The sequence below is a fragment of the Salvelinus alpinus genome, chromosome 2 (assembly GCF_045679555.1).
Source record: "Salvelinus alpinus chromosome 2, SLU_Salpinus.1, whole genome shotgun sequence".
NCBI lineage: Eukaryota > Metazoa > Chordata > Actinopteri > Salmoniformes > Salmonidae > Salvelinus > Salvelinus alpinus.
The window spans coordinates 81,446,185-81,462,769 of NC_092087.1; the positions used below are offsets into that span (position 1 = coordinate 81,446,185).

The 16,585-nt window shown below is 48.1% G+C and overlaps 1 protein-coding gene across 4 annotated transcripts in view; it reads right to left on the reverse strand.

The window, feature by feature from the left end:
• The window catches only part of LOC139567927 (CREB-binding protein-like), a 68,098-nt gene that overhangs the window by 7,808 nt on the left and 43,705 nt on the right, over positions 1-16,585 (reverse strand). Inside the window, exons 6-24 of one of the 4 annotated variants that reach the window (XM_071389537.1) lie at positions 15,705-15,947; positions 15,185-15,272; positions 14,718-14,858; positions 14,244-14,361; positions 11,111-11,300; positions 10,863-10,925; positions 10,496-10,617; positions 9,441-9,644; positions 8,865-9,179; positions 8,339-8,527; positions 7,984-8,152; positions 7,287-7,405; positions 3,942-4,181; positions 3,243-3,331; positions 2,450-2,530; positions 2,231-2,287; positions 1,550-1,627; positions 1,378-1,445; positions 452-602 (exon numbers count right to left, since the gene is read on the reverse strand). In XM_071389537.1, coding sequence (XP_071245638.1) covers positions 452-602; positions 1,378-1,445; positions 1,550-1,627; positions 2,231-2,287; positions 2,450-2,530; positions 3,243-3,331; positions 3,942-4,181; positions 7,287-7,405; positions 7,984-8,152; positions 8,339-8,527; positions 8,865-9,179; positions 9,441-9,644; positions 10,496-10,617; positions 10,863-10,925; positions 11,111-11,300; positions 14,244-14,361; positions 14,718-14,858; positions 15,185-15,272; positions 15,705-15,947 — 2,725 coding nt within the window. Of the gene's footprint in view, positions 1-451; positions 603-1,377; positions 1,446-1,549; positions 1,628-2,230; positions 2,288-2,449; positions 2,531-3,242; positions 3,332-3,941; positions 4,182-7,286; positions 7,406-7,983; positions 8,153-8,338; positions 8,528-8,864; positions 9,183-9,440; positions 9,645-10,495; positions 10,618-10,862; positions 10,926-11,110; positions 11,301-14,243; positions 14,362-14,717; positions 14,859-15,184; positions 15,273-15,704; positions 15,948-16,585 lie in introns of all 4 variants that reach the window. The other 3 variants (XM_071389536.1, XM_071389538.1, XM_071389540.1) reach the window with 3 other exon arrangements.

The window sequence follows — 16,585 nt, forward strand, 5'->3', positions numbered from 1 at the left end:
ACGAAAGGTCGATGTGCCCTTGAGCAAGGCGCTTAACCCTAATTTGCTCCTGTAAGTCCCTCTGGATAGGAGCGTCTGCTAAATATGAACTGATCATTGAAGGCAGTAACAGGGAGTGTTTACAGTCTGCTCAAACATGCAGGTTCAACAACATGGGATTTAAGAGATGAATATATGATCATTAGGTTTTATGTGGTGTATTCTTATCTCTTGGGCTCTCTGCAAAGCCAAAGTCAAACAAGGGTGCCGACCACACTGTTGACTGGCAACAATAAAACAGGAGCGTGGACAAATATTTTGTGTATTGACTATGTTGAGGTACAGACAAGACTTCCTTACATGCTGTGAAAGTGCCTGCACAACTAAAGTAGTGCAATAAATGTGTATACCGTCAGTACTCTAAAATGTTAGGTAGTGCACTACACATGCGTGTCCACTCCTCAGTCTCTACCTGGATTTCATGCCAGGTTTGACCTCTGTAGTTTTGTCAGAGCTTGCCACCACTCGTACGCACACCTCCCCTGCCTCAGGGTGGTTCTGCCTCTTCAGATACTTATTCACCCGGTCCTCGATGTACATGCCCAACCGCGTCGTCTGCAACCCTACACACACACGGAGAGAGATTGGTCCAAAAGGTCACAAACCAAGCCTTCATTCAGAAGGACATGTTTTATGTATGAATAAATGTGCAGACAGAGTCTAATTTAGCTTAATGCCATGTGCATGGAAAGGTCAAACACGCTCTCTGGTACTACAAATACCAGAGGCAAAACCGCAAATGTGTGGGTGAGAGAGAGCTACTGCAGGTAATTGGAGACCGCCAGTGATGTCATAAGTCCATGACATTTACCATATGGAAGTGGTTTGTCATATAGAGAAAGGCTTCTGTAAAGCTTGAATAACTAGGCTATTAAAAACTGACGTTCAAAAAGATTTCGGCTTTAAAAAAAATGTTATATTGCATGACGAATTGGCTAAGTATTCCAATACTCTTAAAGGGGAAATCAGCAATTGCTACATCAAATTATGACCTTGAAGGATTGATACAGTGTGTACACATTGATTATTGAAAAATATAACTTATAAATGGCTCATGAGCTCAGTTCAACCATCGTACCCCATCAGAACCCAAAATAAGCTGTTTTACTCTAATGTTTGAAAACAAAGTAAATGTAACCAAACACTATATAGCCTATATTAACACTATATTTTTGATACCACAGATGGTCAGTCCTTGCATCCATAGCTTGGTCTATGAATTTGAAAGCCCCATCACTCTAAGCTTTGTACCGAAACAGGGGCGGGGATTATTGTTTCAACTGCGGATTGCCACTTTAAGATGGGGCTTATAGCCAGGGAATGGAAAAGAGGACGTACGTTTTGCAGAAAACTTGTTGTCTTTCCGTGTTTTCCCACTCTTCTTCAAACAGTTGTCACAGATGAATCTGCAGAGTGAGAGAAAGAAAAAGAGTCATTCATGTAACTGGTATTGAATAGAACTTCTCACCACCATTTTGTGACACTGTCAGAGGTTAGGCTGAATGTTTACCCGGATGGCCAGATGACGTCATAGTGTAGAACACATATCTGATGCATCTTCCGTCCGCAATCTTTACAGTCAACAAACCTGGTGACAAAAACACCACATCTTGGTTTACTACAGAAACCCATTAACAGCTATACCCGTTATGTCCCCCATTTAGGTCAACAACTTCTCTTCTTGTTTGTTTCAATTGTACTGTTCACGATATGTAAGAGTGCTGACTGGCTTGACTGCTAGAACAGGAAGCCATAGAGAGATCAACATTCACTTAATATTCCTCCAGTTCTTACGCACGTGCAAGCAGACCAATGCAAGTGCGCCTTTGTAGGAGGGGTTGGAACACAATACACATATGTAGGCCATTATTCATTTATATATTCATTTTTAAAAAATGAGACTTTTTGTTATAATAAACCTCAAATGTGTAAATAGAACGGAAATGAAAAGGTGCGCAAAAGTGGAGATCTATGAGTGGCTCTTATGTTGCCTATTGAAAATCAAGCACGTGGCCAAAGGTGTACATGTTGAAATGCTCCCCTAGGTGATATAAAACGAAACACCAGACGGCGCTTCAGAGCTGACCAGGAAGTCTAGTCAGGACATCTGCAGGAGCAGCAGGCTGATATGAAAGGTATATGGAGTGAGTGTGAGCCATACACATACAGATGGCTGGTTAAAGAGCCTTACGGTTCATGGTCTAGTGTATCGTTCTTCTTCCTCTCAAACTGGTCTTTACATATCATTCTGAGGAGGCAGAGAAGACAGCAACTGGTTAGATGACACGGTTAAATCATGACATGAAACAAACATTTACTGCAAATACCTGAATATAAAACAAGATTCTATTGGAGTTTGAATGAGATGAATGAAGTGAACCGGAGAACAAGCAGAGACGGGTTGACTCACGTCTGTGGTTGTGCTGGGTCGTCCCCTAACGTCACATTGTGCCCCTGGATCTCATTGAAGCACTTCTCACAGAAATGATACCTGGAACAAGACGAGACACACACATACACTATAGCAACACAGAAAATGGCACCAGGCCCAAAGAGCACCAACAGACATGGAAAACATCCATGTGCCTCAACTAGATATAACTGAATTGTGGTTGTCGTACCTAGCTGCCTTAAGTAGATGCATTAACTAAGTCACTCTGGATAAAAGTGTCTGCTAAATGTACAGATCTGAAATACGATGACTACCTAAAAAGGTTGTCAGTGCATATGAACATCAGAAAAGTCATTCCTATGTCAGAGTTGTACAGTACTTGTACATTAAACTTCAATGCAAATCTTTCCATTAAAACTTGGGAGTGTCAGAACAGTAGACCATGCTGCAAGAGAGATCAGGGCCTGTATATTCATAAACCATTCTGCAAACGAGTGCTGATCTAGGATCAGACCCCCCCCCCGATCCATGTTATCTTAAGGCGTTATCTGGTAATCTAAAAGGCCAAACTGATCCTAGATCAGCACTCCTAATCGGAGATGCTTTATTAATACGGGCTCAGAGCATGCGGCCTTGTGTTACAGCGTTATGCTATCTATTCACACGCCACGGCCGCTGTGCTGCACAACCCCATCCTAACGCATGCAGAGGAAAAACTAGCTGAAGTTACATGACCTGAACACCAGGTGGAGCAAGGGGGCAGTGTTCTGATTGAGCACTCTGCCATTTAGCGCAGAGAGGCAACGCTTACCTGTTCTGGTAGCTGTAGTAGGTGCCGCCGGTTGGTATGGTGCACAACTGCTTACCATAACAGCAGAGAGTTTGAGGAGAGAACTCATACTGCAAAGGAAGTGGCCAACAAGAAAATGTTAGAATTCAGATTTGCAAGAAAAGTTCATTTCAGAGATGAAAACAATCTCTGCCTCCGATCCTCCCTCCCTTCCTCCACCACCATCCCATCCCTCCCTCCCTTCCTCCACCACCCTCCCATCTCTCCCTCCCTTCCTCCACCACCCTCCCATCCCTCCACCACCCTCCCCTCCATCCCTTCCTCCACCACCCACCCTCCCATCCCTCCCTTCCTGCACCACCCTCCCCTCCATCCCTTCCTCCACCACCCTCCCTCCACCACCCTCCCTCCCTTTCTCCACCACCCTCCCTCCCTTTCTCCACCACCCTCCCATCCTTCCTCCACCACCACCTTCCCATCCATCCCTTTCTCCACCACCCTCCCATCCCTCCCTTCCTCCACCACCCTCCCATCCCTCCCTTCCTCCACCACCCTCCCATCCTTCCACCACCCTCCCTTTCTCCACCACCCTCCCATCCTTTCTCCACCACCTTCCCATCCATCCTTCCTCCACCACCTTCCCATCCATCCTTTCTCCACCACCCTCCCTCCCTTTCTCCACCACCCTCCCTCCACCACCCTCCCATCCCTTCATCTCACCTTGCGGCCGCAGCAGTAGCCAAGGCTCATCATAACGGGGTCTATCTCCAGCTCAAACACCTCGGCCAGCTTGGAGCAGAATTTGTAGACGCGGGACGTCTTGCGGTTGTAGATCCAGGCATTGTTGAACATGACCCAGATGTCTTCCACGTACTGCCAGGGTTCCTGGTACTGACCCGTGTCCAGCTTACGCTTTATGGTGGACAGGTCGATGGGGTTCTTCACGATGTCAAAGTAGTCCTGGAGGGAAGAAAGTCAGTTGTTCATCAGACCGCATCAGTCAATTGCTACACCTAACAAACATATGCAGACATATTTTCATAGAAAATAAAGTGAATATAACCCATGATTCATCCTAAAATATTAGCAGACCTGCCAACCCTGTCCAACTTTTTAGAGTACCAGACGCGCGCGGCAAATTGGCGATTGACCTCGAGCGCGTAGTACGGGCCGAATTGGAGTTCTTTCCCCACCGCACACTCGTGCGAGAGCTGTTTGTTAGTCTGATCGCAATTATAGAATTGTACCAAATCAAGTCTATAAAAGGTTGGAATACTTTATTTGACAGCATTCCATTTACACACATCAACAAGATCTAATTAGAAAGAACAAAGGGCCTTTATTCTTGGAGTTTTTTTTATTTGATTAAACAAATAAGTTATTTGTTTAGGTAAAAAATGTACAAACGTCTTATCCACGATAAAACTTTTTTTTTTAAACTCTGATATGATAAGAACAAATGTTTGAAGCAGAGCATCAAAAACATGTTATCCATAATAAAGGAAAAAGCTATGATAGGAAACAGTGAGTGAGAACAAATCTTCAGAAGACCTTCAAATGTTCAGGAAACCATTTCCTAGACAGGTAGCTAGCAGATTTAGCCTTACGCAGCAGGGTATCTGGCTAGACTTCTCTGTGGCAAACAGTTATTCTGGCAATCATTGAAACCTTGGTAACAAGGGCACTCAGCAGGTCTGTACTGAGGGAGGCTCTGTACTGGGTTTTGTTCTTCGAAACGAGACTGAATGTTCGTTCTCAGTCTGCATTGCTGTGGAAAATGACCAATATCCCCAGCATCTCAGCCGAAAGGTGGGAGTAGACCAGGCTGCCCCCCCTTTTCATTGTGCTGATTTCTCTCCAGGCCTGATCCGTGCGCATGTTGACCAGACTCTGCTCAAATGGTGTTGCCTAATAGTCTAAACTCATCTTCCACCAGATCAACAGAGGCTCCCTCAGGAATAATGCAGGGAAAGTGTGCCATGAAAAAGTTGAGGGATGAGAACTTGGCAGTCTGCCTGTTGGCAATGTCAGCGACCACAGCATGCTGGAGGAGCACATCTCCAAATGGAAATTTCAGCAACATGTAGTCTACTGCAGAAGAAAATAAGTTTCTGACATCTGCATAGGTTTTCAGATCCAGCTTGCCTTGGCTTCCTAAGGAGGTGCGGGTGTCCTGGCCAATGGACAGCTCCTCGTCAGAAAGCTGGTTGTGTCTCTCCAGGTAGAGCGTAGGTTTGACACCAGTACATTTCATGTTCAGTCCTCTGAAAAAGTATTTTACAAAACATAAATAAAAGATTCATACTTTTAAGTAGGTTCAGTAGGCTACCGCAAAGGGAATCCGACCGCTGTTCAGTAGGCTACCGCAAAGAGAATCCGACCGCTGTTCAGTAGGCTACCGCAAAGGGAATCCGAACGCTGTTCAGTAGGCTACCGCAAAGGGAATCCGAACGCTGTTCAGTAGGCTACCGCAAAGGGAATCCGACCGCTGTTCAGTAGGCTACCGCAAAGGGAATCCGACCGCTGTTCAGTAGGCTACCGCAAAGGGAATCTGAACGCTGTTCGCCAGAAGAGTCTGGTGTTTCAGCCTATGTAAAGGTGCCTATTGTATTTCTTTGCAGTGCATACATAATTTCAGAGTTTCAAAATGTATAAAATCTCAAATCTAGTGCAACGGCATTTTAGAAGCATTGCCTCCATAGCTAATACCGGACACTCATTCATTCTTCATCATTCAGTCTTCTAAACTCCCGACTCCATTTAATGCCTAGAGGTTTATATTTATTTTTCATTTTACTTTTGTAATGCTAGTGACGTGGATCATAATTACAGTTACAGTCTCAGGTTCCGTGATCCTCGTAATGTTATGTGGAAAATACAACTAATGGGAGGCAGAATTAAATGTATATCACACTCGCACAAATGCAAGTTATTTTTCGTATTTGCATTTAATTTATTTCACTAGCAAATGCGAGTGAACTGCTGGCACTTTAGAGCCCACTGAATGTCCATCTTATGTTCGCTAAAGTTACCTTTCTACAACACACGGAGTGGACTGTGTGTTTACGTACAGCTGACAGTCGGCAAACTCAACATCACAACAAACAGGAGGGGCAGACACGGGGTAGCTACGTCCAATAACGATGTATTCATCTCCATGTCCGTTGACACAAACTCTGTACATGTCTGTGTGTTGCAGTTTGAGAATCGGGATGTTAGATTTACTCAGAGGATTTATTTTGTTTATTAATAATAAAAAAAAATGTATCAGGCCCCATTCATTTCTGCATACTTTTAACTGGGATCTCGTACCTGCGTACAAGGACAGAGAATTGCGTAGTTGGTACGCAAAATGCGTGCATGTTGGCAGGTCTGTATTAGGAGTAGAATTCAGATTTGCTAGAATGGAAGTTTCAGGTGGAATGACTAAAGGGTAGAGACTCTGGGTCCTGTCTGTAGCGTGTCTGTGTGTACTCACTGGGATGCCCAGTACCATGGGGTCTACAGGCTGTCTGAAGGGTAGAGACTTTGGGTCCTGTCTGTAGCGTGTCTGTGTGTACTCACTGGGATGCCCAGTACCATGGGGTCTACAGGCTGTCTGAAGGGTAGAGACTCTGGGTCCTGTCTGTAGCGTGTCTGTGTGTACTCACTGGGATGCCCAGTACCATGGGGTCTACAGGCTGTCTGAAGGGTAGAGACTCTGGGTCCTGTCTGTAGCGTGTCTGTGTGTACTCACTGGGATGCCCAGTACCATGGGGTCTACATGCTGTCTGAAGGGTAGAGACTCTGGGTCCTGTCTGTAGCGTGTCTGTGTGTACTCACTGGGATGCCCTGCAACATGGGGTCTACATGCTGTCTGAAGGGTAGAGACTCTGGGTCCTGTCTGTAGCGTGTCTGTGTGTACTCACTGGGATGCCCTGCAACATGGGGTCTACATGCTGTCTGAAGGGTAGAGACTCTGGGTCCTGTCTGTACTCACTGGGATGCCCTGCATCATGGGGTCTACATGCTGTCTGAAGGGTAGAGACTCTGGGTCCTGTCTGTAGCGTGTCTGTGTGTACTCACTGGGATGCCCAGTACCATGGGGTCTACAGGCTGTCTGAAGGGTAGAGACTCTGGGTCCTGTCTGTAAAGAGACTCTAGGGTGGGCATGAGGGCCTGGCGCAGCTCCTCTGGCTTAAAGACTAGAACAGATATGGAGAGAAAGAGATTTAATAGGTGTTTTTTAATAAGTTTCATCCTAGACCAATTCCTTGTCCTGTCCCTAGTCTCTTCTTGAGGGAAGGAGAGAGATGTCTAGAGAGAGAGAGAGATTGCTAGAGAGAACGGCGAGAGAAAGAGAGAGATTGCTAGAGAGAATGGTGAGAGATGGCTAGAGAGAATGGCGAGAGATGGCTAGAGAGAATGGCGAGAGATGGCTAGAGAGAATGGCGAGAGATGGCGAGAGAGAAAGAGAAAGGTGGCCAGAATACCATTTTTGATAAACTCCCATATCTATTGGGTGAAATACCACAGTGTGCCATCACAGCAGCAAGATGTGACCTGTACCACAAGAAAAGGGCAACCAGTGAAGAACAAACACCATTGTAAATACAACCTATATTTATTTTCCCTTTTGTACTTTAACTATTTGCACACCGTTACAACACTGTATATAGACATAATATGACATAATGTCTTTATTATTTTAGAACATTTTTATTGTTTATTATCCATTTCACTTGCTTTGGCAGAGAGAGGAGAGGAGAGAGAGAGAGCTCACTTTTTCTCCGTGACTGAGAAGGGGATAAGGACACTGTGCCGTTGGCTCCTCCCCCCTCCTCCTCTTTGGGCTCAGTCTTCATTTCCAGCTTCTTCTCCTCAGTCTCCATTGGCACCTGCTTCTCTTCTGGCTCCTCCTTCACTGACAGGGAACCAGAGTCCTCCTCAGTCTGCAAACAGGAAGTAAAGATGGGCAATTAATAAAGCTAGGGGAAATGCCTTGTTTACAGTATAAACCATGTGATTCATAGCTTCTATTTCTATGATTCAACATTGTCTAATGACATGGAGGGACTCCACATGACTTCTGGAGCTCAGCTTAACCAAGCCTGAATGAATGAACAAACAAAACACACCTCCATCTTGGGCTCGGTCTTGCCACTGGCCGACTCAAACTCCCGCTGGTCCCTAAGCCGCGGCTCGGCCTTGGTCTCCTGGGCCGGCAGGTCAGGCAAAGCATGCTGGGAGTGTGAATGCAAGTCGCCGCTGGCGGCAGAAGCTGGGGTGGGCACCCTGTTATCCAGACTGGCACCTGTCTGAGAAAGCTGAAAGAGAGAGAGAAGGAGAGAGCGCCAGAGTGAGAGGAAGAGCGAGAAAAAAGGAGAGTGAGCAAAAGAAAGAAAAAGGGAAAAAGGAGGAATAATAAAAAGAGGGTCAAATGAGCAGTTAGTGGAAAGCAAGTTCTTCACAATTTGTGAAATCAGTGAGTGAGAGACTAGTGAGTTTGGTGGACTGGTTGTCATGCAGCTAGAACACAAGATGGCATGGTCAACGGAGGTCAAAAGGTCAACCAGAAAGGGTTGAAGGTGAGAGGTTAGAAAGGGATGTCGTAGGTAGAAGTTCAAGGTGGAAGGGCATGCCATGCGGTCTCAGGGCTCTCACCGGCGTGGTCGGGGGCTGCACTGTAGGAAGCTCCGGTTGGGGTTGGGACTGAGTCTGTGGCTGGAGGGGGGTATGTGGCTGGGTCTGGGTCAGGTTTGGGCGGGGAGGGGTGTTGGAAGGACCAGGACCGGGGGTGGAAAGGGTGGGGGTTGAGCTGCGGCTGGAGGGCTTGGGGGGCTGCAGGTTAGTTGTGGGCCCCCCTGTGGAGGAAGAGGGTGGAGGAGTGGAGCGCAGGGGGGGCTGGGAGGGGAGCTGGGGGCCCAGGGGACCAAGTGCACTCATGGGGAGGTTAGCACTCTGCTGCTGCGGCGACTGCTGCTGTAGGGAGAGAGAGGAGGCACACACACACACACACACAACAGAAGACGACACAGAACAACGATTACATACACATAAACCAAACACACACAGAGACTTGAGTTAAGAAGGGAACCTCATGATAGTCAGTGTGTGAGTTGTGACGGTTACTGATTTTAGTGGGAAATTGAACCCCCCCATCCATCTCTCACCCTTGTGACAGTAGCCCAGGCCTTCCCTTCCACCATCTATCTAACCCTCACTCCCTTTATCTCTCACCTGTGTGACAGCAGCCTGTGCTGGGGGCTGGCCTAGACCCAGGTTGTTAGCATTCATGGCGCCGGAGGTAGAGGGGGGAAATGGGATCTGAGGGGGATGGAATTGACTATTTTGATTGGCTGTCTGGCCCACCATGCTGCCACCGCCGCCGTGGGCTCCCAGCATGCCCTGGGCCTGTGGCATCCGCGAGGGAGACAGACCCATCTGAGGAGGAGAGAGTGTTACCGTGGTAATAGCAGAACCAATCAATCAAATCCTAGATATACACAAACACAATGAAGCGTAAAGAGTAGTATGCCAGCCTTAATGCTATAGTCTGGGGCCCCTAAAATACAGCATAATTTCAATATATCCCTTCAAGCCTATGTGAATACCAATTTAAAATCTGAATACAACCAGTTTGCCATTTCAACTAGTCACTGTGCCATCTCTCCCAGACAGCACCAACAGAGGGGTTGTCTATAAGGGGAGAGATCATCAATTATCACTACGAGAGCTCTCGACAAGGCGGCGTCATCAGTGAGCAAGCGGCGCTCTGACTGACAAAGCACCAGGAAAACTAAAATAAATGGCGCGTTGTGTGCTGAAACGTGACCCCTGTAACTCCCGCATCCCACGCTACGGTTTTACTAAAGAACTGTCGCTGTGATGCTGCTGAGCGTTAAGAGGGAATGCTGGGAGTAAAAACTCTCCATCCCCATCTCTCCATCCTGCCCCCTCTCTTTCACATCCCTTGTTCTCTCCATTCTTCTCTCTCCACCCCCCCTCTCTCAGTCAGTCTTGGTACAACAGTAAACCATGCCAGCAGTGCTGTACCTCAGAGGAGTGGTGCTGCTGCATCATTTCAACCTAACAAAAGGCCCTAACTGACACTTCTCTCTTGGCCACTAAAAATACTCTCCAACATACGGTGAGTCATGGCTGGAGAGAACATTATGTGCTGCGTCCCAAATGGCACCCTATTCCCTACATAGGGCTCTGGTCAAAATTAGCGCACTATGGGAGGTGTTGACAGGACACCCTTGTATATCCTAGTGTGTGTGTGTGGTACTCACGGAGGGGACGGAGCCCATGTTGATCTGTGTGGGGTGGTTCATGGGGGAGGCGGCACGGGGCCCTAGAGGCTGCTGGGACATCTGGATGTTGGGCAGGGCCATGGGGCTGAACTGATTGAGCCCTGCAGAGGAGAGGTGGAGCACAACGTCAGTCAAGACGCGCGCCCTCACCACGCACGCGCCCTCACCACGCACACGCCCTCACCACGCACACGCACGCGCCTTCACCACGCACACAGGAAATGACGCACAACACACCTGTAGAGAGATGCCAAGCGCATACATCAAATTGATTGACACGAATACGCAGATTCACACCACACACACAAATTGCCTTAAGTAAGAAAACCTAGGGTGGGGTTGGTACCTTGAACAATTTGCATGCGATTCATGATCTGATTTGGCACATTGGGCATAGACACAGGTCCATCTGAGGAAGAGGAGGAAGCAGAGAAAGACAGCAGGATAAGTTAAGGGTTGGAGAAGAGCAGCAAACAAAGATGGCAGAAAAGCAACCCCCCAAACAGTTCAAGAAAAGCCCTGGCTTTGGACTACCCACCACCACTACTACCACCTCCAGAATGTTAGGGTTTAGGGTTATGGCTTGGTACTCACTCTGTGGCCTAACAGACTGCCCAGGGCCCAGGGAGTTGGGCTGCGGGAGACCTCCAGGCTGCTGTTGGGCTCCTGCAGCCGTCAGAGGCCCCTGGTTGATGATCTGTTTCTGGAGCCGAGACCTCCTCTTCTCCTCCAGCTCCTTCTGGATTTTATAGATCTTCTCTGCCAGAAAGTGGTAGTATTCATCCTGCAGGGGAGACAACAAATGAATGAATAAAATGGTTGGGTAATGTAGTTCAAAACAATCTAGCAGTCTAAAAACTACAAACTATTAGAATGCATAAAAACTAGTTTACCACCATTATGGCTCATCAACTTCAGCGCTCAAGTGTTGGTAAGAGCACAAACTGATAGAACAGATAAAAGCAGGACACTGAGGACTATTCAAGGGGCTTGTTTCTGGGGAATGTGAGCTGTGGACCCTGCTGTTGGCAGACTCATCCATGTCCCCCTCCACCTTCCTAGCGCGCACGTCGTACCCTAATGTGGGCAGACTGATCCATGTCCACCTCCACCTTCCCAGTGCGCGTCGTACCCTAATGTCCCCCTCCACCTTCCCAGCGCGCGCGTTGTACCCTAATGTTGGCAGAATCGTACATGTCCCCCTCCACCTTCCCAGTGCGCGTCGTCGTACCCTGATGTTGGCAGAATCGTACATGTCCCCCTCCACCTTCCCAGTGCGCGTCGTCGTACCCTGATGTTGGCAGAATCGTACATGTCCCCCTCCACCTTCCCAGCACGCGCGTCGTACCCTAATGTCCCCCTCCACCTTCCCAGCACGCGCGTCGTACCCTAATGTCCCCCTCCACCTTCCCAGTGCGCGTCGTCGTACCCTGATGTTGGCAGAATCGTACATGTCCCCCTCCACCTTCCCAGCACGCGCGTCGTACCCTAATGTCCCCCTCCACCTTCCCAGCACGCGCGTCGTACCCTAATGTCCCCCTCCACCTTCCCAGCGCGCATCGTCGTACCCTAATGTCCCCCTCCACCTTCCCAGCGCGCATCGTCGTACCCTAATGTCCCCCTCCACCTTCCCAGCGCGCATCGTCGTACCCTAATGTCCCCCTCCACCTTCCCAGCGCGCATCGTCGTACCCTAATGTCCCCCTCCACCTTCCCAGCGCGCATCGTCGTACCCTAATGTCCCCCTCCACCTTCCCAGCGCGCATCGTCGTACCCTAATGTCCCCCTCCACCTTCCCAGCACGCGCGTCGTACCCTAATGTCCCCCTCCACCTTCCCAGTGCGCGTCGTCGTACCCTGATGTCCCCCTCCACCTTCCCAGCACGCGCGTCGTACCCTAATGTCCCCCTCCACCTTCCCAGCGCGCATCGTCGTACCCTAATGTCCCCCTCCACCTTCCCAGCACGCGCGTCGTACCCTAATGTCCCCCTCCACCTTCCCAGCGCGCATCGTCGTACCCTAATGTCCCCCTCCACCTTCCCAGCACGCGCGTCGTACCCTAATGTCCCCCTCCACCTTCCCCTTCCCAGCGCGCGTCGTCGTACCCTGATGTCCCCCTCCACCTTCCCCTTCCCAGCGCGCGTCGTCGTACCCTGATGTTGGCAGAATCGTACATGTCCCCCTCCACCTTCCCAGTGCACGTTGTACCCTAATGTTGGCAGAATCGTACAGTGCGTTCAGAAAGTATTCAGACCCCTTGATTATATAATTTCCCCCCCCTCAATCTACACCCAATACCCCATAATGACAAAGCGAAAACAGGTTTATACATGTTTGCAAATGTATATATATAAAAAAAAAAATCCTTATTTACACAAGTTTTCAGACCCTTTGCTGTGGTAAATTTACCTGTGGTAAATTCAATTGATTGAACATCATTTGGAAAAGCACACACCTGTCTATATAAGGTCCCACAGTGCATGTCAGAGCAAAAACCAAGCCACGAGCTCGAAGGAATTGTCTGTAGAGCTCTGAGACAAGATTGTGTCGCAGCACAGATCTGGGTAAGGACACCAAAAAATATCTGCAGCATTGAAGGTCCCCAAGAACATAGTGGCCTCCATCATTCTTCAATGGAAGAAGTTTGGAACCACCAAGATTCTTGCTAGAGCTGGCCGCCAGGCAAAACTGATCAATTGAGGGAGAAGGGCCTTGGTCAGGGAGGTGACCAAGAACCCGATGGTCACTCTGACAGAGAGCTCCAGAGCTCCTCTGTGGAGATGGGAGAACCTTCCAGAAGGACAACCATCTTTGCAGCACTACACCAATCAGGCCTTCATGGTTGTGACCAGATGGAAGCCACTCACCAGTAAAAGTCACATGACAGCCCGCTTGGAGTTTGTTTTGAGACCTAAAGGTCCCTGACCATGAAAAACAAGAGTCTTTTGGGCCTGAATTCCAAGCGTCACACCCAGAGGAAACCTGGCACCATCCCTACGGTGAAGCTTGGTGGTGGCAGCATCCCTACGGTGAAGCATGGTGGTGGCAGGATCATGCTGTGGGGATGTTTTTAAGCAGCAGGGACTGGGAGACTAGTCAGGATCGAGGCAAAGATGAACGGAGCAAAGTATAAAAAGATCCTTGATGAAAACCTGCTCCAGAGCACTCAGGACCTCAGACTGGGGTGAAGGTTCACCTTCCAACAGGACAACAACCCTAAGCAAACAGCCAAGACAATGCAGGAGTGGCTTAGGGACAAGTCTCTGAATGCCCTTGAGTGACCCGCCAGAGCCCGAACTTGAACCTAATCAAATATCTCTGGAGACCAGAAAATGGCTGTGCAGCAACGCTCCCCATCCAACTTGACAGATCGAGGGGCCCTGCAGAGAACATTTTTGAGAAACTCCAAATACAGGTGTGCCAAGCTTGTAGCGTCATACCCAAGAAGACTTGAGGCTGTAATCGCTGTCAAAGGTGCTTCAACAAAGTACTGAGTAAAGGGTCTGAAAATGTGTTTATTTTTAAAACATTTGCAAACATTCCTAAAAATCTGTTTTTGCTTTGTCATTATGGGCTATTGTGTGTAGATTGATGAGGAAAAAACAACTTAATCCATTTTAGAATAAGGCTGTAATGTAACAAAATGTGGAAAGGGGTCTGAATACTTTCCGAATGCACTGTACCCCTCCACCTTCCTAGCTTGTGTGTGTGTGCGTGTGTGTGTCGTACCCTGCTATTGGCAGACTCGTACATGTCCCCCTCGACCTTCCTAGCGTATGCCACCAGGTTCTCCATCCGCCTATCCTTTAGAGCTGCCGGATCTGGGGTGGGGAAAATGGCTTGTACTCTGAACAGAAAGAAGTAGAGGGAGAGAGCAGAGGCATTGAATAAACAAACTAATGAACATGGGAAGGACTCGGAGTCTCTAGAATCTTTTCAAGTGGTTCACTGCTTATGTCACCTTAAGAACATGACTTTCTCATTACAGAGCTTCTGATATAAGTGGATGTGGGTGGTTGTGACTAGGAAGTTGTTTGTGTGGTGGGTGACAATACAGCTAACGGCTCCCGGTGAGTCACAATACAAAACCACTGCTTTGGAACTGAACCACGACTGAGAGACTTGTGTTGAGTATTCCATTGAGATAAGAGTATTTTAACAGTTTTCTATGGTCGTTTTCCCACTGCAGCCATCTGGACGTACAGTTTGTGGACGAGGTGGTTGCGGAGGTCCTGAGTGACGTGTTCATGCCAGGTCTTCCTGACTCCCGATGCTGAGAGGGGGGCGGCGGTGGGCAGGCTACCTCCCATGGAGCCAACACCTGACCCGTCGGACAGCAGCTGACTGACATGGGGAGGAGAGGGGGAGATTAGGACAAGGGGAAACATCTTACATAGGCCTGAACAAAAGCTCATGAGGATTTACAATTAAATTAAGTCTGGTGCTGTGTCAACAAGTCAATTCATATAGGAACCTGTGTGAGAGAATCTTTAATACAGCTAAATGTATTGACTTATTATCCATGATCGTGCTATACGCCTACTTTCATGTTTGTCACTTGATCGGTTTCCTCTCAGCTAAAGCAACAGTTTTTTTTGAATAACCACTTATTCAATCAATCAATTCCTTGGCACAGCTCCTAGACATGATGTATGTTTGCTGAGACTCACTTGTTGGCGTTGAGAGAGTCTGAGTGCAGGTTGGTCTGATCTGACGAGGCCACGCCCATCGCCCCGCCCCCCAGAGCCATCTGGTTACCTGGAGAAACAGAGACACGGCAAGTTAGAATCTGTATGTGTCTAGACGCAAGTTAAGATTGTATTATACACACACACGTCTCGTCAGACAAGACAGAAGCGCACACACACGCTTTAATGTTTACGCAGTTAAATTAAGTAGAAACTGTTACTAGACAGTTAACTAAACAATAAAACCTGTTGAGCAAGGTCCAATGGAGACTGACTAAACTATGGTCTCTTAATCAAACACTTCTCCCAAACTGACACACCTGGGATCGTACTCATTAGGCAGCAAACAGAAAATTGATTGAAACAGGGTGGCCCAGGGCGACCACCTGACCTGGTCCAATAAGAAAACACTAATTCCCATTTTCCATTCCAAAACATTTCCAAATGTATTCTGTGGAGTGTCCTAATGAACACAGCCCTGCTATACAAAACCACTCTTCACCTAGTGCATTGATGGGTCTCATCAGCTGTGGATGCTGCCCCTGGGTAGCGTTCTGTTCCCCTGGGGGGGTCTGACCGGGGGTGGGGGTCTGGTTGCTGTACGGCAGGCCCAGGGCGGCATAGGCCCTCTGCATGGAGGAGGGGTCAATGGGGGTGGGGGTGTTGAGGGAGGGGGCGCTGGGGGGGCCAGAGACCACAGAGGCCAGGGAGTTCTGGAGGGCAGCGTTGGGGGAACTCAGCAAGGCTGGAGGGGGGAGAGAGATTCTAGTTAACATTGATTTTGATTGATTTGACAATGTAAACATATGCTGTAAGCTATAGTCCTATACAATGTAATCAAACACAAATATACACACGGTCATGTAGGCACACATTCATGTATACACACAATCAGCGCACACACACACACAAAGCTTTCATAACTTGATTGATATTTATTCTTGGAACTTTACTTGCCATGAGATAGCCGTGTGAAACAGCAGATATGGTTCTAATCGTAGTGGTTTAACCACATTGTGACACAAGAGCAGTAGAAATTCCTTCAGGGGGTATTACATGTGTAAAATCAGCCAACATACTACTCTAAGCCTGCATCCCAAATGGCACCCTATTCCCTATAGTGCACTATGGGCCCTGGTATATGTAGGGAATAGGGTGCAATTTTGGACGCATAATAAGACAACAAAAATCAGAGGAGAGCGAACTGAAACGCTGCTTGCTATTTACACTGGCAGGAGTAGTCAGTGGTGCCATTGTGCTTTCCAGCATGTGAATCAGGCAGAGAGAAACAAACTTTCTGAAGAACAGAGTGATGAAAGATGCTGAGCAGAGGGAGAGAGAATGAGCAAGCGGAGAACGAGAGAAAGAAGGAGTAAAAGAGCA